This window comes from Lytechinus variegatus, chromosome 9, assembly GCF_018143015.1.
Source record: "Lytechinus variegatus isolate NC3 chromosome 9, Lvar_3.0, whole genome shotgun sequence".
Lineage (NCBI taxonomy): Eukaryota > Metazoa > Echinodermata > Echinoidea > Temnopleuroida > Toxopneustidae > Lytechinus > Lytechinus variegatus.
The window spans coordinates 29,000,363-29,024,050 of NC_054748.1; the positions used below are offsets into that span (position 1 = coordinate 29,000,363).

A 23,688-nucleotide genomic window follows, 5' to 3' on the forward strand; every position below is an offset into this window, starting at 1 on the left:
TGAAAATCCCGATGTTTAATGCATCAGTGAGCACACAATATTCAAAAATTATGCAAATGAGAAGAAAGTTCAAAGCCTTGGCCCCACTCTGTGCCGTGTTGAATGGTTATTTTGGTGTGCGCACCTTTTGGATAGTGTTACTCTGAAGCCATGTGCGAAGTTTCATGAAATAACTGTTGGCAGAAGTGGCAAAAACCGTCCATGAAACAAACCCTCATTTCATATTTGTGAAAATTTTGACTTCTTCTCTCATAGACTTGTGTACATTATGGGTGCATATGTTTAAGAATAAGTAACCCCTCATTCAATATGGTGGAACTTTTTTTCAAGGCTGTCTTTAGCAATGTCGTTTGGCAGTAATGTTTATCAACCTATGGCCAGAATTCTGTGCAAAAATGAAATCGATATGTTTATTCATGGATGAGTGAGCACGCATCAAAGTGGGAAAATTAGTATTTTCAATGTCAAAGACTCATTTTAAAGGGTAATAAAGTGAATATTGAGGGCAAATTCGGTTTCAAATGTTTTTGTTTTATCATCCATCATTTCTATCACCACACACTTTCCGAACTTAAAACCTTTTCATGGTTGAGCGAGCACATTCGAAAACTTAGGAATGAATACTCTTTATACGGCATAAATGTATTCTTTTCGTAACAATTTCTCATGATCAGTTTAACTTATGGGCAAATTAGTGGTGGACACATAATTTTAAAATGGGGGAGGGGCCTATAATCGGGGAGCCACCAACATTTTCAAATTTTAACATGATCTAACAAGTTGTAAAGGATACTACCATAACCCCCTATGATGATACGTCACAATACAGGGGCTGCGGAACAGTTTTCAAGGGGGGGGGAGCTGAGCCAAAAGTGGGAGGGTGGGGGCTGACCATGCAAAAAATCACAATCGTACTGTCATTTTTACATTTTCGTACATGCTTTTTGAAAAAAAGTTGGGGAGGCAGAACCCCCTCCCCCCGCTTCCGTGGCCCCTGCAATAGAATGTGCTCACTCAACCATGAACATACGATATCAAAATTGTGTGTGGAGTGTCTAAATGATGGATAGTAAACCAGTATAAAACCATAAAATTCACTTAAAAAAACGACTTTGGTCCAACATTGTATTTGCACAATCTGAAACACGACTCTTGTGACTTTCAAAAATGGTCATTTTTAATTCAATCTTTGATTACTCATGCATGACTCAACCGATCAATCTCATATTTCCCCAGGAGTTGCCTAATGAGTGTGGAAAACCACCTACGAAATATCATATCTCAAAATAATTCCGTTCAAAAGTTACAGCAATTTGATTTAGGGGGGACTTACTTTTTTGTTGTGTATATATATATACTGTCCCACAAATGCTTTTCTGTGTTAGTGATCTTCAGAATGATCGATTTTTAAGAATTCATGATTAAAAAAAATAAGTTTACATCGATGTGCCAGATCTAGATGTGTAATAATGTGTTGACAATTAACATTGATTAAAAAAAAATTACTAATGAAATAATTGTTTGCTGCAACTACTGTCTTTTACCTTTAAATGCGCCTTGATTGGAGGATAGAGAAAATTCATGCCCCCCCCCCTTCCCTCTTAGGGACCCATCAATGCTAGTCTGCAGGCACAGACCCTCATTGGAACTTTGATCAACAAACAAAACTTGTTGCTCCAGTAGAGAGCCTTCAGTACACAAGGTATGAGTAGGCTGCACATTCAGACCCTTAACTCGAGCGAAGGGTTTGCCCAGCAGACTACATCGATGCCGTCCATGATATTGTTCTTTCTCTTGTACCATGTTTATAAAACCAACAAAAAGATAAACAATCATGTATATCCGGTAATTTAAACCTCTCAAAACAAACATGGTTGTTATTCAACCAACATGCTTGTTATTCAAGCAACATGCTTGTTAATTTCTCAGCACATGTTAAAGGAGAATGAAACCTTTGGAACAAGACAGCCTGTGTGAAAACATAAAAATCAAAGAAACAGATCAACGAAAGTTTGAGCAAAATCGGACAAATAATGAGAAGTTATGAGCATTTGAATATTGCGATCACTAATACTATAGGGTGGTATTCTGAGATCCATTTTATCTCAGATAAAATAAAATATTTTATCTCTGTTAAAATCAGTAAGATAAAATACCCTTGAAATCTCTCCGAATTGGTATTCTGAGAACCATTTTATCTTCATTTTATCTCTGTAAGACACACCTATTTTTTAATCAATATCCAATTAGAAACACGCTTTTATAGCTCTCTCATATCACTCAACCAATTAAAATCCATTCCGCCAGGAGGTGTGGCAAAGGGGTGAGATTGCGTCAATTTATTGACTTCAAATACGCTTGCACTATACGCTTACGCGTCTTTACCGAGATTTCATTTTAACAAAAAGGACAATAATCTCATCTTTTTTCGAAGTCTTTATCGCATCTTTTCAAGCATCATTTCAAAGACAATATTAGTCAAGAAAAGTTTTATGAAATACTTTCTGATTGTACAGGAACAACGTTAAGGTGTTATTCTCAATAAAAATATAATTTTTCTTCATTTTTATGTCACCATTTGGTGTTAATTCACCTAGAAATATTGGTGAAATAAACGTCGCAGAGATAAAATAGCCTCTACCCTCTTTTAAGTTTATTTTATTTTTTCTTCAAAGTAACATGGGCGCAAGCACATCATCTGCGTTGCAACGGCCAGATACGCGATGGGTAGGTGTACGCAGGCATTGTTCTGTTGCGTATCATCTGTAGATACGCAAGATAAAATTTATACGCAAGATAAAATCTAAAATTTTATGTGAGAGATAAAATCTCATCTCAGAATACCAATTTCATTTTAAGAGATAAAATAAAATATTTTAAAGATAAAATGACCTCAGAATACCACCCCTGGAGATCGTCCCATTGGCAATGCGATGCGTGATGTTACTTGTGAACAACCCTCCCCATTACTTTAGTATATATTTCCCTTAAATTTCCTCTTTTATCACATCTATTAGAAGATCATGTGTTCTTTCTATAGTAGGGCATGTAATACATAGTTTTAAAGAATACATCATGGATAAACAGTTTGTATGACCATAAGAAAAAACAAAAAGAGACATTTTGAGGGTATTTTATAGTCCATCAAAGGAAGTTGTTAACATGTGACATCGCACATCCTTGTCGCATTGCCAATGGGACGATCTCCATAGCATTAGTGATTGCAATATTCAAATGCTCATAACTTTCTCATTTTTGTCCGATTTTCTCAAACTTACTTTGTTCTTATTCTGTTTCGACACAAGCCTAAACTTGTTCCAAAGGTTTCATTCCCCTTTAACATTTTAATTGAAAAACAAGAATGTATCATTCTCATCATCATCAGTACTAGAAGAAAGATAAAGAACATGAACATATCAATTTTGAAATTCTATTATTTTTTTCTATATTATTGTTTAATATAAAGTCTTTTTAGTAACTTTTTGTTTTATCACCAACGATCACAATATCTATACTAGATTATCCTAACAATTATAAAAGCCATAAAGTATGCAAAAATACATATCAAGAATAAAAAGGGGGAAGCACTATCGATATAATTTGATATTTTTTTGTTTATTAATTCTTATGGATGTTAAAAGGGTCGGGATGAAAGCCCGAGGGCTATAGTAATTAATTTTGACCCTTTTTTGTTAATTTTCCAAGTAAATTGTATTTTTACTGTAAACAACTTTGTTCTCTTTTTATCATTGTATATTTTTTGTGTATATTCTCATGTAAATTGCTTTTTTTTTTATTTGCCGAACAAGGTGTAGTAATAGTGAAAATGATAAAGCTACTTAGGTAATTTGTTATCTATGCTTCTATAGGGAATGGGCCCTATTCTCATTCTGTATAGGGGTAAACAGGTGATCTGATTCAGGCCTTGAATAGATTGGAATTCCTTTCTACTTGACACAAGAAAAGACTTTATCCGAGTTTGTAAAGGAGCCTTAGTGTATAGAAGCAGGCAGTTGTCACCGTGACAAATACGATACAAATAACCCAATGGAAATCAACATGGATGTAACGGCCCATAGAATACTGTAGAGCGAGATTATGAAATTCAGTCAAAAGTCGATTGGGGTAAAGGACGAGAGAGGGGTTTTTAATGGGGTATTAAATGAGGGGAAGGCGAGGGTCATACTCAAGGGCAAAAGGAGGAAGGGGTGGCCGGTTGGATAAGAGCAAGGGGACATGGTGTAGTGTGTATGTAAGAGAGAAAAATCTATATGAAATGTTGTAAAATAATATCAACTTTTGAGAATTCATGCTTCATCATACGCGATTAGGCCTGGGTTATGCGTTTGTATTAAGGTTAGAATGAAACGGAACGAACTGGAACATGTATCGTGTATTGGATAGGGCAGTTTTGAGGTACCGAAAATGCTGACCATCCGGTGAAAAAAAATGACACCTCTTGGTTCGTTGAATCATTGTTGATGGATTAGCAATGATGAAAACGAGGTTGCCGACGACAGCGATGATGATGGCGATGATAATGATGATGATGATGATTATTATTATTATTACTATTATTATTATTGTGATGACGATGATAATGATCGTGATGACGTTAATGATGATGATGATTGCGACGATACATACATGTAAAACTATTATATTACTATTTAAAACTACAAACATAGCAAACATGTTCAAGGAAGGCGTGGGAAGTATGTAATGTAATAATTATGATGATATTTTTAAGAGAATCATAAAGTGGATCTATCTAATTTTCAATTTTAAAACGGACATGAACATAAGCAGGTAAAGAAAATAAAGATTGCTAATTAAACCTATTCGTAAATTACAAAACGAATTTAAGTTTTGTTTTGGCGAGGGGGGGTCCTTACAATTTGATAAAGAATGATGTCATGCCTTTACTTATCTCGCGAGTTTGTTTCCTTGAAAAGTTTTGGTTTTAATTTTGTGTACCCCAATCAACTAAAGATCCGGGATTTATAGAAAATGAAGAGAGTTTATCATGAACCCAATGAGTCACACAAATGATTTTTTTATCATTTATTGATTTAATCAATGATATTCTGTCCATTTTTTATGTGAAAATATTCCATTAAAATTTAATTTCGTTCCCTGATTTTAAAGTAAGATATCAGATAACTCAGTGTGCAATTCGTTGGGGGGTTTTCACGGCAAGACATTATGTTTTAAGATATCGTGAATTTAATCGCTTGAATAGAAAAAAATAGAGGTAGCTTATCAAAATGTAAGTACATTCGAAATCCCATCTGCAATCTAAAATCTAAATAACAATCGATTTTAAATTACCCATATTCTTCTGCCAGTTAGCAGGAATATGTCATGATGGATAGAAGACTACGTATACAATAAATTGCCAAGTGGAATCAAAACGTGCAAGCTTAATCGTCTTTTTAAAAGTTTTCATTATACCCGCTCTGTCATAGAATACTTTTCAATAGTCAGCCTTGTACTGGAACATTTAGAAACTACCCACTCGTATCAGGTATACGTCACTGTACCCTCAATGAGGATCCCGATTGTTACCCCTGCCCATATTTGTGATCTTCAACCAATACCCATTGTTTATGGCGAGTGACGAAAGTACTGCATCTTTTTGCCATTCATAAATCGGCTCAATTTCGACTCCCGAATTGGCCAACGCCCCAATACAGCGTGCGGCGTTTGTGAAGGCTTTTTCATTTGACTATTGAAATTCGAACTGGTGTTTTGTTGTGTGTGTGTGTCATTACGTGCATGGTACTGAGAGCGTGTGTTTGACTGTGTGTTGCTGTGGCGTATATTTTCTGGGAGTGATCGAACGTATAGTAAGTATTCCGAAAATTAAACATGATGTATTTCTAAAATGGGCTTGCGACTGTTGTGGCCGTGATGGTTGATGTATTACATGATTGTGTATACATTATTTTTGTTTTACTTTCAGTGCTGAAGTCCAAATGCCTCCAGGCCTATTATTAGTTTAGAACTAGTTGAAGCAAATGTCCTTGGAACATACAAAAGTCTTGTCATCATTGCTTGTGTAGGAGAGTACATGGACGCGTGACCGTGAAACTTTTTTGGGTGAAAACCAGTGACGGTGGATAAAGAAAAATATTTATCTACTGTTTACATTGCAACGACCGTTTAACGTATGCATATTTATATATATATATATATAACTGTGTATATATATATATATATATATATATATATGTATATGTATGAATATAAATATATATATCATATATATGTATAAATATAAATAAATATATATGTGTATATATATGTGCATATATAAATGTGAGTGAAGCTATACATGTACAACAATATTTATATATATATGTGCATATATATATATTTATATATATGTATATATATATATAAATATATATATATGTATAAATACAAATAAATATATATGTATATATACATATATATAAATTTACCGTTTGACTTGTAACGGTTGTGGGAAATATTATATTGGAGAAACGGGGGCATTCAGAGAATTAGAATGAATCTTTATAGTCAACGTATAAGATAACAAATATCAAATTCTTAATGTAAGTAAGCACAAATCAACATGTGCAAAAGGAATTAGTCCCGAGTTCCATGCAGTTCCTTAGTACAGATAATGAAAAAAAACGGAAAATACTTCATAGACATTTTTCAACCGGTTTTAAATAGACCGTGATTTTTTTAGTATTTCTCCGAATGATTAGAGAATAGGTCTTTTATTATTTCAATGATTGTAAATATGTAAATAGTATTGACAGAAGAAGAATCATAATGAAACGTATAAATTGTGACATTATGTTAACATAATATTGCAGTTACTAGGCAACGCATACCTTTTGATTATGGCGTAATCATGTTAACGTAATGATTCAGTTACTCCGCAACGCATCCAGTTATATGGCGCCAGCCCAGAGGGCAATTTTTGTAAGAATGTGCTTGTTCAATTCAATATATATATATATATATTCAAATTTTTGTAACACTGGCGTCAGAAAGGGGCTCATTGCTGGGGGGTCATGGACCCCAATTTTTTTACGACCAAGAAAAAATAGAAAACTGTAAGCAAAAGGAATGAGAGAAAGGTTTTATGAATATTATATCAAAATCTTTCACAAAATTGGATTTCTGTCATAAAAATGTCAAGTTTTTGTTATGAATTATCACCGATATTCCCTTTCTTGCCCCCTCATTTTTTCCCCTCATATTTCGCCACTGGATTTTATTGCAATTTAGATTTCATGATACACAAAAATACAAAATAATGAGAGTGTAGTTATTTCATATAAAGTCAAAAATTAAATGAAATGATTGGACATGACCTATCGGCCCGAATTCACAAAGGTGGTTTTGAAAACCCACGGTTGAGTCCATGGTTTATGCAGATTTCCTGTATAAATTACGTTTATTTTACCGCGTATATTAAAAATTGTCCAATGCTGATGCGTACTTTTGTCAGAGTGCGCCAAATTGACGCCTGTTGCCGTGGTTATCCACACTATTTTATTCATGAGTCTACTGTATTGAATAATAAGTCCACTCTTCAAACAGTGGACTCATGAATAAAATAGCGTATCTAACCATGGTAACAGGCGTCAATTTGGCGCACTGTGACAAAAGTGCGCATCAGCATTGGACATTCCTTACATACGCGCCCGCTAAATTAGGCGTAATTTACACAGGAGATCTACATAAACCATGGACTCAACCGTGGGTTTCCAAAACCACCTTTGTGAATTCGGGCCATCAAGTTTTGTACATGTTGGCTGTATCCATACGATCTATGAGAATATATTTGCGAGCAACTGCTTCACTAAAAAATACAAAACCCTTAACTTAATAAACATAGTTATTTTCATATACTGAGGATAAACTTTAAATGATTTTCTTCAGACTTTAATTGCACATCTTGCATCTTCAAAATCACATTTTTTTAACCTAGAGTGCTCCTTTAAACAAATACTTTGTTTAATCATTTCTCACTTACCATGGATCCTCAATCTTCTCACAAACCAAACTTTCATTTTCGATTTCCTTTCAAACCGGAAAAAAAGTTTCCATTAAAGTATTGACTTATTAAACGATTTGATTTCAAGTATTAGGTTTCACTCCATTAGATAGAAAAACAACAACCCAGTCATTTAGGAAATTATTTCCTTTTTCTAATAAACAAACTTGATTTCTGTATTGCGTTTCCTCGATCGTCTACACTATTTACAGGGTCCGCGTGCAAACATGTTAACAGAGTAATAGCAGTGGGGCGTATCATAAAAGGACTTGTCAGACGTTTTATCCGACAACTCCCATTTTATCCGACAGTTACCATAGGAACAGTGACTCTCAGCCAATCAAAATCATGGAAAGATGTCAGATCTTACAACTTGTCAGACAAAAATATTGATGAAACGTTCCCCTGATGGTGTTTCTGCATCATGCGCATGGTCAGCCCCCCTCCCCTCCCTTTCTCTGCTCAAAACTTGATCTTCTTTATGTGTATATATATTTTTTTATTGTGATTCGTTTTCTCTGTAATTTACCTCTGTTGCCCTGCATGTAATTTATTAGTTCATGACCTGGGCTTATTTTCTTTTTTATTGTGTATTCACGTATATTCCTTTGTTTGATTTTGAATATTGAATAAAGTGATGAAGACAAAATAATCTAGTGGATCAAAATTGTGTAAACCTGAGGAAACGTTCCATACGCGTATTTGAAGGGTTTTGGGGCCCAGTTTATCAATAATTTAAACGATTTTCTACGTTCATGATGGTCTGATTTCAGATATGAATTGAAATCAAAATAGAAATCTCTTTATTTAATACGTCTATTATCTTTTTTTTACTTTTAGGTCAAAGATAACTAATTCAAGATGGGAAGCGTGGAACTAGGCGGTTGTGCTAAATGCTCAAAATATCTTCTGATTATATTCAACGTTCTCTTCTTTGTAAGTACATATTGATTACGTAATGAATTGGGGATATTGATTGAATTGATGATAAATCGATCGATTTTTACCTGATCATGCTGATTGAGAGAAACACTGTTTACTGATTATGTTGAATAAATTGGTTGGTTGGTTGGTTGGTTGGTCGGTTGGTTGGTCGGTTGGTTGGTCGGTTGGTTGGTCGGTTGGTTGGTTGGTCGGTTGGTCGGTCGGTCGGTCGGTTGGGCGGTCGGTCGGTTGGGCGGTTGGTTGGGCGGTTGGTTGGGCGGTTGGTTGGTTGGTCAGTTGGTTGGGCTGTTGGTTGGTTGGTTGGTTGGTTGGTCGGTCGGTTGGTTGGTTGGTTGGTGGTTGGTTGGTCGGTTGGTTGGGCAAAAATTGTTATACTAAAATCATTTTGATGGGCATTCAATGTATTCCAGCAAGACATTAAATATATTGTATACATAATGTATAAAAATGTATGTAATATGTAAACATCGGTCAGCATATAATGCTGGAAACGTTATCGTTCAGCGTCATGATCATAATGGATATCTATATTATCTCTCATCATTTTCTCTCATCTTAATTTAGCTGGTCGGCATCGCTCTCCTCGCCGTCGGCATCTGGGTCATCGTCCAACCCTACCAGATTGAAATCCTCGAAATCCTGGACAACCCTCTTATCCAGAACAGTGCCTACCTGATTATAGCCATTGGATCTTTCATTATCGTTGTATCGGCGTTAGGATGCTGCGGGGCCTGTATGAACTCCAAGTGCATGCTTGTGATTGTAAGTCGGGTTCTAGAATCTACACTGTAAGAAAATTTATCCTTAAAATAAAAGAAGTTCCTGCAGCAGAGTCTCGAGAACACATGTAATCTTACCAGATTGCGTAATCTTACATGAAATTGGTATTTGGTGTAAGGAATCTAAATTTTCTTAAATAAAACACCCTTTTCCCCTTTTTAAACAGACCTGTTCTGTTACATTGCAGAAAAAATCCTGTTTTATGAATTTACAGAATGATTCTGTTATTGCTTTCTGCAAAATCCTTTTTTCTGGAAAATCACGGGTTTTTTTAACAGTGTATGGCCGGTATCCTGAACTCGGGTTTAAATTAAAGCCTGGTGTAAAGTCGTGGTTAAACTATGGAGCGCCGATTGGGGAACGAATCCCTAACAGTACACATACAATTTATTAACTCATTTGACACTCACATTTTTAATAATGGTCTTGGAATGATAATTGAACTACTTTAAAGTATTTTTTCTTCATTATGAAAGCAACAGGAAACAAATGGTAAACACACACTGTAAAAACTGTGGTGTTAAAACTGACACCAATTGGTGTTCATAAAGGACCACACCCGGAGGTGTTAAAATTACACCCTAGAGGTTGAACATAACACCAAACAGTGTAAATGTAACAACCAAAGGTGTTGTAATAACACCTGTAGATGTAAGATTAACACCGGTGTAAAATAACTGGTATGGTCCTCTATGTAAACCGGTTAACACCACAGTTTTTGCTGTGCAGATGTACAAAGTCAACTGAATTGTTAAACTTTTGACTCCCATCAATTTTAGCACGATGTAGACCATTATGGGCTAAGTTAAACCTGACTTCAGAATACAATTAGGAGTATTAGTAAGGAGCCTTATGGAAGTGCCGTCACAATTTTTTTTGGAGGGAGGGTTGTTTATATTTGTTTATTTGCTCTGGCCATAAGTGCCGTGCCGGGTTCGAACCCCGAACTTTTATCTATTACGTTAACAATTTTGTGTTCATTGTGTTACGTTGGAAATGTCTTGGGTAAAAAGAATGTGTAATATGGTAATTTGGAATACATAATTACATGCCTGTGGGCCCTTCACCCATTATGAATATCCGCATTATCGGAAACACAAATACACCCCGTGTTTAGATTATCCCCGCTTATCGGGACATTACCCGGGGAATCTATGTGTGGCTGTGTGATTGTCCCATTTTGTTTAGTTGTCTTGGAATCCAGTTTATTAATAGACTGGATGCCGAACAACATTGCCAGTGTAGAATAGAAAAGTAATGTGGCTAAAAAGTATTTCGAAATATTGGTGACTTATTTTTTACTTATATACCCTGCGTGTATGAAAAGGGCATCAGTTGGCGGGAATTAGATACAAACTAGGTCTAGAACAGAATGAGATGTTTTTCTTTGATGTATAAGTAACGATTTGTTTTCACCTTATCCCCTCAGTACTTCATCATCATCTTAATTATCTTCATCGCTCAGCTGGTTGGATGTGCTTTGGTTATTGCATACAGGGGCAAGGTAGGGTCAAATGATTTTAAACAATATAGGACCTAAAGCATTTCCATGTGGGACACTTCATATTTAGGTATAATGCGATTTGTGACATATGAGATGGCTTGGGGTTAATACGTTCATTGTTCAGTGGTGGTGGTGGTAGAAGTAGTAGTAGTAGTAGTAGTAGTAGTAGTAGTAGTAGTAGTAGTAGTAGAAGTAGTAGTAGTAGAACTGTTGTAGAAGCAGTAATAGTAGTAGAACTATTAGCAGTATAGCAGTGATTGTAGTAGTAGAAGTGGTGGTGGTGGTGGTGGTAGTAGTAGTAGTAGTAGTAGTAAACGCAGTAGTAGCATTAGAAGTAACAGCAGTAACAATAGTAAAAGTATTAGGAGTATAGCAATAGTTGTAGTAGTAGTAGTAGTAGTAGTAGTAGTAGTAGTAGTAGTAGTAGTAGTAGTAGTAGTAGTAGTAGTAGAAGTAGTAGTAGTAGTAGTAGTAGTAGTAGTAGTAGTAGTAAAGTAGTAGTAGTAGTAGCAGTAGTAGTAGTAGTAGTAGTAGTAGTAGTAGTAGTAGTAGTAGTAGTAGTAGTAGTAGTAGTAGTAGTAGTAGTAGTAGTAGTAGTAGTAGTAGAACGTATAGCAGCAGTAATAGTAGAAGTAGTCGTGGTGGAAAGTAGTAGTACTATTAGTACTTTTAATAATCTTTGATCTTTTTCGAGATATTAAAGTTTTTCTCCCCCTATACCTTACACACCTTCCCTGCTCCCAACTCCTTACCCCTCAAAATGGATTTTCATCTTTTCATCCTATAACAGGTTGATGATTTTGTCACGAACTCATTATCCTCCACAATGGATCTCTATGAGGGAGAGGCCGCTAACGATACCACCAGCACCGCATGGAATGCCATCCAGATTCTTGTAAGTGGGATTAAATTATACCGCTGTCAGTAACTCGCTGATCCGGACTAGTCTCGGGCTAAGTTGTAAAATTTTGAGCTTATGAATAGCGCGGGCTATTTCAGTCTAGCGCCAGGCCCGCGTTTTTTTAATGGTTGATCGCAAAAGTAACGCCGGTGTTGCCGCCGAATGAGACCAACAAATTCGGGACCAATCGGCAGGTAAAAGAGCCGCCGATTAGTTCTGCCGGTGCCTATCGGCTGCTCGGGCCAATTCGGCTATGACACCGGCACATTCGGCTATGACACCGGCACTGTTATATTTACTGAACGCAAATATTGTGGACTATTTTTTTTTAGCGCGGGCCTGGTGTGGAGTAAAAAAAAATCACACAAGTTACTGAAAACGGTAGATATGCAAATATACTGAGTTGCAGGGGCGTCGATGCATTTTTCAGATGGGGGGGGGGGGCAAAATCATGAGTCAACGTTCCAAAGGCGCTCGATCGTACAAAACACCCACCCACACACACCCCTCACAGGTATGTATATATATATATGTGTGTAAATTTATACATGTACAACAACTTTTGGCAACTCTTTTTTATTCAAATATTGTAAAGAAATGGATGAAGAGAACAATGGTAGGCGTAGCTTAAATCAAGGTTCCCCAGAGCTATCTACCCTTTGGAAAAATTGGTGATGCCGAAAAAATGTCTCTGCCGGGAATCGAACCAGGGCCCCCAGCTTTGAACGCCGGTGCCTTAACCACTAGACCACAGAGACGGGTTAGTTTTTAGGGCGAACCCAATCAAAATGACCGTCAGATAGACAGATTTTCGACACTATACTAATTATAATTTCCTTTGTTGGGTGAAGGTGGGTTTCGAACAATGACAAGCCGCCATGCCTCAGCTGGATCAAAGATATTGCTTCAATACAGTACACGTAGTGGGAGAAGAAAAACAAATGTGTATATATATATATGACTCGTGAGATACAGACATAAATCTCATCAACAAATAAATGCGAGCGCGAAACGCGAGCTGAAATTTTTTAGTATACTGACCTTAAAACGGGAAAAGCGTACCTGTTTAGGACTGTAGTAACTCATGAGGATACATATCACACTAAACAGATAATGCGAGTGCCGAGAGCAAGCTGAAATTTCTTTGCATTCTGACCTGAAAGCTTGATATTGTAAGTATTTTTGGTAGCAATGATTAAGATTGGTATCTAAAAGAACAATAGATGCGAGCGCGAAGCGCGAGCTGAAAATTTTGATATTTCGATCTGACAAAAATGACAGTTTAATGGACGTTTTTGATAAAAAAAAAAGATATATATCCAACAAAAGATTATTGCAAATCGAAGCGGGAGCTTTTTTTTTGAGGTATAGAACTGAAAACGGGACATTCTATTCACCTATTTAATCATGAAATTTGCTACAGAAATGATGCGAGCGCGAAGCGCGAGCTGAAAATTTTTATATTCCAATCTGAAAAGCTGACATTTCGAGCACGATTTGAAATAAAGAACGATTTGTGTATCTCAATCTCGCTTGCTGAACATTACAATCTTATTTTATTTTTGCACATCCGGAATTATTGGGGGGGCAAAACGATATGTTTGCCCCCCCCCCAATATTTTCATTGGTGGGGCGATCGCCCCCTGCCCCCCCCCCCCCCCCATCGACGCCTCTGCTGAGTTGTGGAGCCTATACACCCACGGTCAAATTAGAATATTTTGTATTTCATATAATAAAATGCAAAAGAAATAGTGAGTGAGTGATGTCATCAGTTCCCTCATTTGCATACTAACCGAGATGTGCATACATTGCGAAATGAAACGAATCTTTAATATGTCATAACTTTCTTATTTTACACCCGATTTTTAAGGAAATTCCCAGTGTTATGTTTGTTCGATTTTTCTCTTTCTATTCAAGTCAAGTTTTCGTTGGGGTGGACTTGTCCTTTAAGTCAATGACAAGTCACAAGAACAAATCTGAATCCGGACCGATCAAATATATTACTTGTCACCAATGACATACACAGCAACAACTGTGGTGTTAACCGGTGTACATAGAGGACCACACCAGTTATTTTCACCGGTGTTAAATCAGTGTTAGTTTTACACCTGTAGGTGTTATTATAACACCTTTTGTTGTTACATTTACACTCTTTGGTGTTATGTTTAATCTCTAGGGTGTAATTTTAACACCTCAGGGTGTGGTCCTCTATTAACATCAATTGGTGTCGGTTTGAACACCACAGTTTATACAGTGTACCATCGATCGGTTTTGAGTCGGTTTCGGTGGTGTGACTGTCACAGTGGCATTCGAATTTAACATGTTCGATTTTTTGATGTAAAAACTAAATTTCCTTAACCGTCAAACGATATAATGATGAACAGAATTTTTAGCGCGCCACTTGTCCGTAAGAAAGGCTCGGGCTCCCGAAGAGATAAGTCCTAAACTCAGATCTGAGAGTCTTAATTTTGTTACAATTATGTGAAGTTAAAAGACCCGGGGCAAGGGAAGAGAATGCCCTATAAGGTTTAACAAATAATTAGAAATAGCATGAACGTACCGGATCCCAAACTCCCCTGTTTGTTATCATATCGATGCAAAGTAGTAATTGATAAAGTAGTATAGAAATCTTAGTGAATACATTATCTTTACGGCTGGTTTTGGGTTTTTTCTTTGTTCTGCTTCTTTTAATGGCAGATTTAGTTACACGAAACGATGTAAATTTTAAGTAATGACTTTGGAAATACCAGGAACATTTCTCTAATTTCAAGGTATAAAACAGTATTTTGAAAGTGAAGACCATAACCGACGATACCTGACAATATATTGTAAGAGCCCGTTTTGAATATTTGAATCTTACTCCCACTTCCCGTTTGTAGGACATGTTTGGAATATAAATAAACGCATTACTTTCATTTGTAACCATGGCAACCTTTCTCATGTGTTTCATTTACCATTTGATAATTCTATTTGTCTCATAGGTGGTCGAGGTCGATCTGTACATTATATTTCACTTATTTTTGCGGGTCCCCCCCCCCCCCCCCTCCTTTATGTTTGTAATTTTAGCGTGTGTCTTTAAAAGACTCCTTCAAATTATCCTATTTAGAATAGAAATAATCACCTATTCAGGTGTTTTTTTTTGTTTTACTGAAAATAACTTTTTAACTTCTGGAGCCTTCCACGGCGAAGAAAGTAAAAGTGGCCATGTATTTTTTTTCAGGACCAACATTTTGGCACAAAAGAATAAACCTTACAAGTCCTGGGCTCCGTAACACAAAGATTAGCGATCAATCGCTAAATGAATTGACCAATCAAGATTAATGTTACACGCGCATTTGTCGCAAAATACTGACCAGGAACCAATCAGAAGTGTTCTTTCATATTTGCTATTCATCGCAAACCTTTGTATTTAATACGGAGCCCTGGTGTGACATGAAACCCATATGTAACAAATGTTTTATATTATTTGTTAAATGATTAAGAATGGTAAAAAAATGTTGTTTTTTTTCTCTCTCTGTAGCTTGAATGCTGTGGAACCAATGGATATGAAGACTGGGCCGATAGCACCTGGGTAAACGATACCAATCCAACGATCACGATCAGTGGCACCTCTCACGACCAGACCTACCCTGCAACATGCTGTGTGGTAAGACTGATCACTACAATTATACAGAGGGCGGAATATTCAGGGGCGTCTATCTAGGGGCGGACCCAAGATTAAGAGAAAGAAGGGGGGGGCAAATATTTTCTGACGAGCAAAATGAAAAAAATAAAGAAAAAGGAAAGCAGGTTAAAACTCTTGCATCTGCACTTTCTCCCATTTCTGACAATCAAGCCAAATCCTTTAAAAGAGGAGAGGAGTGTTATGTTACCCCCACCCCCCGCTGCCATATCTACGCCTGGCCACACTGCACAGAATTATGTAGCATGTCCCATTCCAAGTTGTCATCCAAGTCCGGCTCTACCAACAAATACTTGATTTGAGTAAAATAAGGAGAAAAAAGTATCAATATTGGTGGAAGTTTTCATCAACGTTGGATGTGAAATAAGGAAATTATAGTATTTTAAGTTTCGTACGTTCCTCTATATTGAACTGCGTAAAGAGAAATATCGTGTTTAATATGTGTTTTATTTAGTTATATATTATGATCATGAAGAAAAATCAGATTCCGTAAAGCTATAATTATAACACGTATGCAGTAACTTCTTGTTTGTTCAGTGTTATTCGATTTCTATTAAAGGACAAGTCCACCCCAACAAAAACTTGATTTGAATAAAAAGAGAAAAATTTAACAAGCATTACACTGAAAATTTCATCAAAATCGGATGTAAAATTATAAAGTTATGGCATTTTAAAGTTTCGCTTTATTTCACAAAACAGTTATATGCACATCTCGGTCGGTATGCAAACGAGGAACTGATAACATCACTCACTCACTATTTCTTGTGTATTTTATTATATGAATGATGAAATATAATCATTTTCTCGTCATTGTCATGTGAAATTAAGTTTTATTCCTCCCTGAACACGTGGAATTCATTATTTTAACATTTTGTGCTTCAGGTAAGGAGGTCCTAATCATCAAATTCTAAAAAAAATTGAAATATTGTATAATTCAAACAATAAAAAACAAAAGAAATAGTGAGTGACATCAACTCTCTCATTTGGATGTAACTGGCTCGTTCATATATTTTGTTCAAAATGAGCAAAACTTTGAAATGTCATAACTTTCTTATTTTACATCCGATTTTGATGAAATTTTCAGCATTGTGTTTGTCTGATTTTTCTCCATTGATTCAAATCAACATTTTTCTGAGGTGGACTTGACCTTTAATAAACATCAATTTGCTTCTTTGTGTAATCTAATTGATAGATCTCTCCTTTTTTACTCATGTTTAAGTTGTTTTTATTTTTCTTCCAGTTTGTGGACAAGTACACGATTATTTCCGGTGGATATTGGCCGACACCAGTAAACATCTCATCGTGTATGGGCATCCAAGTACCACTCTCAAACGACACTCTCAATACAGGGGTAAGGACGTTATCCCTTCTGCATCCATCCTGAATCCTTAATGGGGAAGTTAACCCTGACAATAGTTTGTTGTAAAAAAAAAGAAAGGCTGAAAAAAAAATAATGAATGTTAGAGAAGGTTTGAGCAATATCCATTAAAGAATTAGAAAGGTATTAGAAATTGACGTGTTTGATTTGTGACGTCATATACGAGCAGCTGCCCCACATGTTATGTAATATAAAATGCATTAATTTAATATTTTCAGGGGTTCATGGTGACTTATCTGGTGGGTGTTTCATGAAACTGTTCGTAAAGTTACGAACGACTTTACGCACGACTGGAACATGTTCTTAGGTCATAACTCAATTACATAGGGATATCACAGAGCACATAAAAGGATCACCAGTCGTTCGTAAACTCATTCGTATCTTACGAACAGCTTTATGAAACACCCACCTGGGGGGTGTTTCATTAATATTTTTGTCCGACAAGTTGTCAGATCTGACATCTTTCTCTGACTCTGATTGGCTGTGAGGCACTGTTACTATGGTAACTGTCGGATAAAATGGGACTTGTCGGATAAAACGTCCGACAAGTCATTTCATGAAACACTCCCCAGTTCTTTTTCTAGGCATGCTAGGAGCGGGTGTGAAATGAATTGTGTATTGATATACTGGTATAAGAATAAAAACTAAAGAATTTTCTGAGAAATTTACGTTTCATTCATTTTCTTACCATACGATTTGTCGGAAGGCAGCCCGCATATGACGTCAAAAATCAAACGATTAATATTCTAATAACTTGTATTAATCTTTGATGAATTCTCTTCAAACTTTCACTAATATTTATATTTATAACTCCTGATGATTTTACAATAAACTTGTTTTCGGGGTGAACTTTCCCTATAAATGAGAATTAAACCCTTGGAGCAACTTGATTGGAAGAAGAAAATTCACAGAATAAGATCAAAGACATTTATGAGCATTTGAACGTCTAGATACCTAATGCTATCAAGATCCTTCTATTGGCAATGCGAACACGATCTGGGATAGTACATGGACAACATTACGACTCTGAAAATATTACTCATTTTAAGGATATGGCAATTGAATATTTATTCATCCATGGTATAATGTGAAACCCCTATTACATGTATACCCTTCCATTAAAAGAACATAGATTTGTCCTTGATGGAGACTAGAAAAAGGACAATGTTAAAATGGAATAGATACTTGAGAGTAATTCAGAAGTTGAACGTGTGTGATACAAATCAGTGGACATAAGTGGATGTCGCAGATCTTGGTTGCATTGCCGATCAGTGGCTTACAAATGGAGAGGGGGGAGCTTCTGGGAGGGGTGCTCCCCCCCCCAACCTATTTTTCAAAAAAAAAAAAAAATTAAAGAGAGAAGGATCAATTTTATGTCAAAATCTATCACACAATTTGATTTTTGTAATAAAAATGTCAAAATTTGTGCTTGTTCGCTTTGCTCACTCGCAACTTTTTTTAACTTTTGCGCAATACGCCATCTAGCCCCCTCAAAATCTTTAGCTCTTTACGCCACTGTCAGTGTTTTCTATCATATTCAAATGCTCTTATGTTATTCATTCAGTATTCCTTGAACTTTCAATGGTTTGTTTCTTTGACTATTCTATAAAGAAAAGAGTATCCCGTTTAGAGTAACTTGTATTTTTTGTGAATGTCACACCCCCCCCCCCTCTTAAAAAAGATCACCCTTATTTACATGTCATTCTTTTTTTTGGGGGGGGGCTTGTCAAATTTATTTTGGGTAGGAAATTACATCCAATTTAAGGTAAAGACCTTTTTTTGTTTGTAAAAAAATTCGGCATACAAAACCACTTCAAATTTTGGGTGAAGACTTTTTTTTCTCCTTGTCAATTTTTTGGCGTAAGAAACAACCTCCAATCCAATTTGGGGTGAAGACCTTTCTTTTTTCTTTTTTTTTGCTTTTTATTAAGCTTGAGCCACCCCCCACCCCTTCAAGAATCCTGCATACGCTACTGAGAAATATAATGCTACAATTTCTAATCAGTAATATTTGAATCAATTGTCCACCTGCCAAACTTAGAGTAAGACCTCTTTTTTTAATGATTTTTAATCACAGGGCTGCTACAATGCTTTCCAAGATTTTGTTACCAATCAGATCGCCTACGTCGGTGGGGTCGGCCTTGGACTCCTTATCTTTGAGGTAAGTTGGTAAATGAAATCATAATTATGAGGGTAATTACCATGACCCTGGGAAGCGGGGGTGCTGAAGATTTACCAGTGGGTGCCAGGGAGCACCCCTGGAAATCAGGTAGGTATGCTTAAAAATATAGATTTAGCCAAAAACACCTTCGTTTTCTAATAAATACATTTCTTAAAATTATTTTTCTTTGTCAAATATTTTCTGATTCTTTTGCTTGTCTACTCAAACTATCCAGAAATTTAAATTTCCACTTTGCATAGTCCAAGGCTACTTTGGTTTCAAATTTGATAATTTGATAATCAGTAGTAAGTGTAGTCAATACATGAATAAGTAAGTAAATGAATGAATATATACAAAAGTCAATAAACAAATAGATGAATGAATCTATAAATAAGTAAATAAATGACTGAACTAATTGATTAATTAATGGATGGATGGGTGGGTGGGTGTATGGATGGATTGATGGGAGGGTGGATAGATGGATGGATGGATGGATAGCTGGATGGATTGACGAATGAATAGATGAATGAGTGAGTGAATGAATGAATAAATCAATCAATCTACTATTTCTGTCTTTCCATCAGCTCCTGTCAATGGCATTCGCTATCATCCTGTGCCGCGGCATCTCCAAGGGAGAGGACGTTGTCTAGGCAACGCATCGTCATACTCACCACGCCCACCATTCCACCACTTCCTTTAGTCTTCGCTCCAGACAAAGAACGTCCATAAAATAGTAAAAAAAATCAAGGTTCCCCCCCCCCATTGCGGTAACGACTTTATTAAACTATTAGTTAAAAGGAATCTAAATGTTGTATATACTTTTTAAAGGAAGAAACCGTATTCTTTCTTCATTTGAGGAAGAAAGCTTGCAGATACATGAATGTTTACAAAAAAAACGTTCTTGTGGTTTTGTTGAAACTCCTTCCGACTTGAGCTTTTTTTCAATAATTCTCCGTATTTTTCATTGATGGAGTGATTTGTTCATAAAATTGATTTCACAGGAATATGTAGAAAAAACAAGAAGTAAATAATAAGACGATATACACGGGTTTGTGTCTTGTTTTATAATATTAAATTAGTTCTGGTTCTTAATTTTGGACTGCAAATTTCAATGCATTATCAGTCATCGCCTGGTGGGTGTTTCATAAAGATATTCATAAGTTAAGAGCGACTTTAAGAACGACTGGTGATCCTTTCTTTTGGTAAATGATATTCACCATTAATGTTCATTGGTGATTATCTAGCGCGTAAGAAATGTTCACCAGTCGTTCTGAAAGTCGCTCTTAACTTACGAACAGCTCTATGAAACGCCGGCCCCAGGATCTTTTAGCAGTCCATAAGTGCACGCATGACTTTACAAACCACGTGTTACGATTTTCTAGGTATGACAAGCCAAATGGGTATGCCTTTCATTTGTTTATTCATTAAATCACTAATCCCTGCTCAATGGAGCGTGCAATTTCTGCGCCAATTTCACTTGATTATCTAAAATGCCATACTTTGCTTGGACATCAGAAAAAACGTTTGAGCTCATCGTTTGGCGTTCCATACCCCACACACGGTGAAGTCATGCGTACCTTGTGAAACATTGCACTCTCGTAAATGAATGAATGAATAGGAACTGATCGCTATTCCAAAGTTGTGTCATCTCAAACTATATGTCTCCGGTTTCAAATATTGTATTTATGTCATGATGGCTGCAATATTGAAGAAGATGAATTTTGCTAACCGTTCTTATAATCATGATAATAGACAATCATGATAACAGACAATCTCGAGCAATGTTCATTCCGGGGAAGTGTGATTTTTATAGGTATATTTTTGTGATTTTGTACAGAATGAACGACCTACGACTTTGAGGCTGTAATGGTACACTGTAAAATCTGTGGTGTTAAAACTGACACCGATTGGTTTCAATAGAGGTCCACACCCTGAGGTGTTAAAATAACACCCTTGAGATTGAACATAACACCAACGAGTGTACATGTAACAACCATAGGTGTTGTAATAACACCTATAGGTGTAAAACTAACACCACCAATTTAACACCGGTGTAGAATAACTGGTGTGGTCCTCTCTGTAATACGGTTAACACCACAGTTTTTGCTGTGTAATAAGTAAAATCTTCTCATTGACTACTACACAATATATTCTTTGATATATGGCATTAAAAATCAATTAAGAGGCTCATTAGAAAGAGGTTTATGAAAGTGTAATATTGGCTGCATGAGTAACACTGTTTTAACTTAAACGATCGTGACATTATTGAATAAGTAACATTTGTATATATTTCATCAAATATTTCGTGTTATATTCAGAGGCTTATATCGAAACAGTTCCAACATATATTTAGGATAAATTATGTACAGGACTTTTATATATATTTAAGCCTTGGAGGCAGCTATAGCCTTGTTCGGTTGCCTTAGGGGTGTTGTAAGAAAATCTTTGCGATCGAACGCAAAATTCAGGTGCAAATTTACAAGTGATAGATCATTTTTAACTGAAGCAAATTATTTTTTTTAATGCAAGAGGCAGACCTTCAATCAATGGCAAATTTAAATCATGAAAAGCATGACCTTCAACTGAAAATCTATTTGCAACCAGTAAGTTTCTTGCAACGCCCCGTTAGCTTTATCGAGATCCGGATATACGTTAGTCGATTACTATATCGATACTTTTGATATCGATGCAAAAAATGAGACAATGCAATTTTTTTCAATTGATTCGCTTGTCATTCTTTTGCCACCACCACGCTAACGATCACGGACGAGTCCATCGGAGCAGTCAACTAAACACTAAGCTTTGTCTGAGGCTTGGCATATTTTTTTGGAGAAATAGGTATATGCGGTCTTTCAATATGCAAGATTATCTTCAGTAAAATAATTATATGAATATTTTGGGTTAATAATCTCGTTATGGGGTGTGTTTATGATGTATATATATTTAAATATTTCCCTCAATACTTTTATCTAAATACTAAGCTCTGTAAAACATTTTGATATTATCTTATATAATTGTGTATAGCTCCTGTGTTTATTCCCCATGCCTATTTGATAATGTAAAATAATTTCCCTATTGAAAAGTGTGGCACGGTGTGTTCACAGTGTGGAACACCTGTTTAAATTTGAGCATTTCAACAGCGTGAATCACATATTCACGTAGTCAACCATGTGAACACGCCGTGAACAGTCAATTGATAAGGTGTCCGCAGTGTGAAAATACCTTCACAATGAGGGATACGAGCAATTTAACAGTGTGCATTATTTCAAATAGTCGGCAGTGTGAACACACTGTGTTCTTTCAAGCGGGGCTGTTGTCCTTCGAAATATGATTCTAATTTAATCCTTTAACACTAATAATCATAACAAGTGAAGTGTTATTGTAACTTAATTGTGCTGATATTAATCGCATACCAGTCTTGCTTTGCAAGGCTAAGTGTGTTACGAAGAGCAGGCGAACTATGATCCGGGGAATATATAAATAATACGAGTGAATTTCAGTTTCAAAAACAATAATATTAATGATAGACGTAATAAAGTTAGAATTGTATTATGATATCGGTATGAAAATCATTGAAATATCCAAGTTATTTTTTTTTGAAAACATGCATGAGATTCCTATATGTTGAAGTGGGTTTCGTGAACTCGTGTCTGAACCGTTTTTGCAATTAGGAATTCAAAACTCATATAATATATGATTTATATATATAAATATATATATATCTATATTTCCCAGTTGGCAAGTCATTGTTAAATAACAAAATGTACTTTCTAAATATAATGGAGTGCAATATCAAGTTTTAACAAATATAACGCTATGAGAAAACGTTTTTGTATTTTTGCAGTTGAAATCTACGTGTAAAGTACTGCACAGTGCACATTTAATTGTATCTTCTTCTGTCAATAATACATAAACAATTTAATTTCTTTTCAATTTAGTTGTTAAGAATTCAAATCGTATGAAAATCATCTCCTATCGGGGAGTTCGCAGTCGTTTTGCTTAATAGATAAAAATTACTTCTGTGTTATGATTTGTCTTTTTACTTTTTTTCAGTTCTTGATAATAAATATGTAGACAATGGTAAAATAAGAGTCTCGTATTATTGATTTCGGTTGTTAATATATACAGGGGCTCATGGGCGGAAACCCCAGGGGGACGTGTCCCCCTACAAAAAATAATAGGGGGACACAATATCAAATGTCCCCCTACTATTTTTGGTCTTTTATGATGGAAAAAAAATGCATCATTCACAATCGAAATAATACATGTATTTTGGACCAAATGACCTTGGGTGAA

General features: G+C 35.8%; 1 protein-coding gene across 2 annotated transcripts in view; it reads left to right on the forward strand.

Annotated features, from left to right (window-relative positions):
- LOC121421666 (tetraspanin-18-like) overlaps positions 1-23,467 on the forward strand; it is a 38,471-nt gene extending 15,004 nt beyond the window's left edge. Inside the window, exons 1-9 of one of the 2 annotated variants that reach the window (XM_041616431.1) lie at positions 5,743-5,849; positions 8,882-8,977; positions 9,551-9,748; positions 11,196-11,270; positions 12,061-12,165; positions 15,692-15,817; positions 17,094-17,204; positions 19,309-19,392; positions 19,977-23,467. In XM_041616431.1, coding sequence (XP_041472365.1) covers positions 8,903-8,977; positions 9,551-9,748; positions 11,196-11,270; positions 12,061-12,165; positions 15,692-15,817; positions 17,094-17,204; positions 19,309-19,392; positions 19,977-20,042 — 840 coding nt within the window. In that variant the 5' untranslated portion in view covers positions 5,743-5,849; positions 8,882-8,902 and the 3' untranslated portion in view covers positions 20,043-23,467. Of the gene's footprint in view, positions 1-5,742; positions 5,850-8,881; positions 8,978-9,550; positions 9,749-11,195; positions 11,271-12,060; positions 12,166-15,691; positions 15,818-17,093; positions 17,205-19,308; positions 19,393-19,976 lie in introns of those variants that run through there. The other variant, XM_041616432.1, reaches the window with a different exon arrangement.
- Positions 23,468-23,688: the final 221 nt, after the last annotated feature.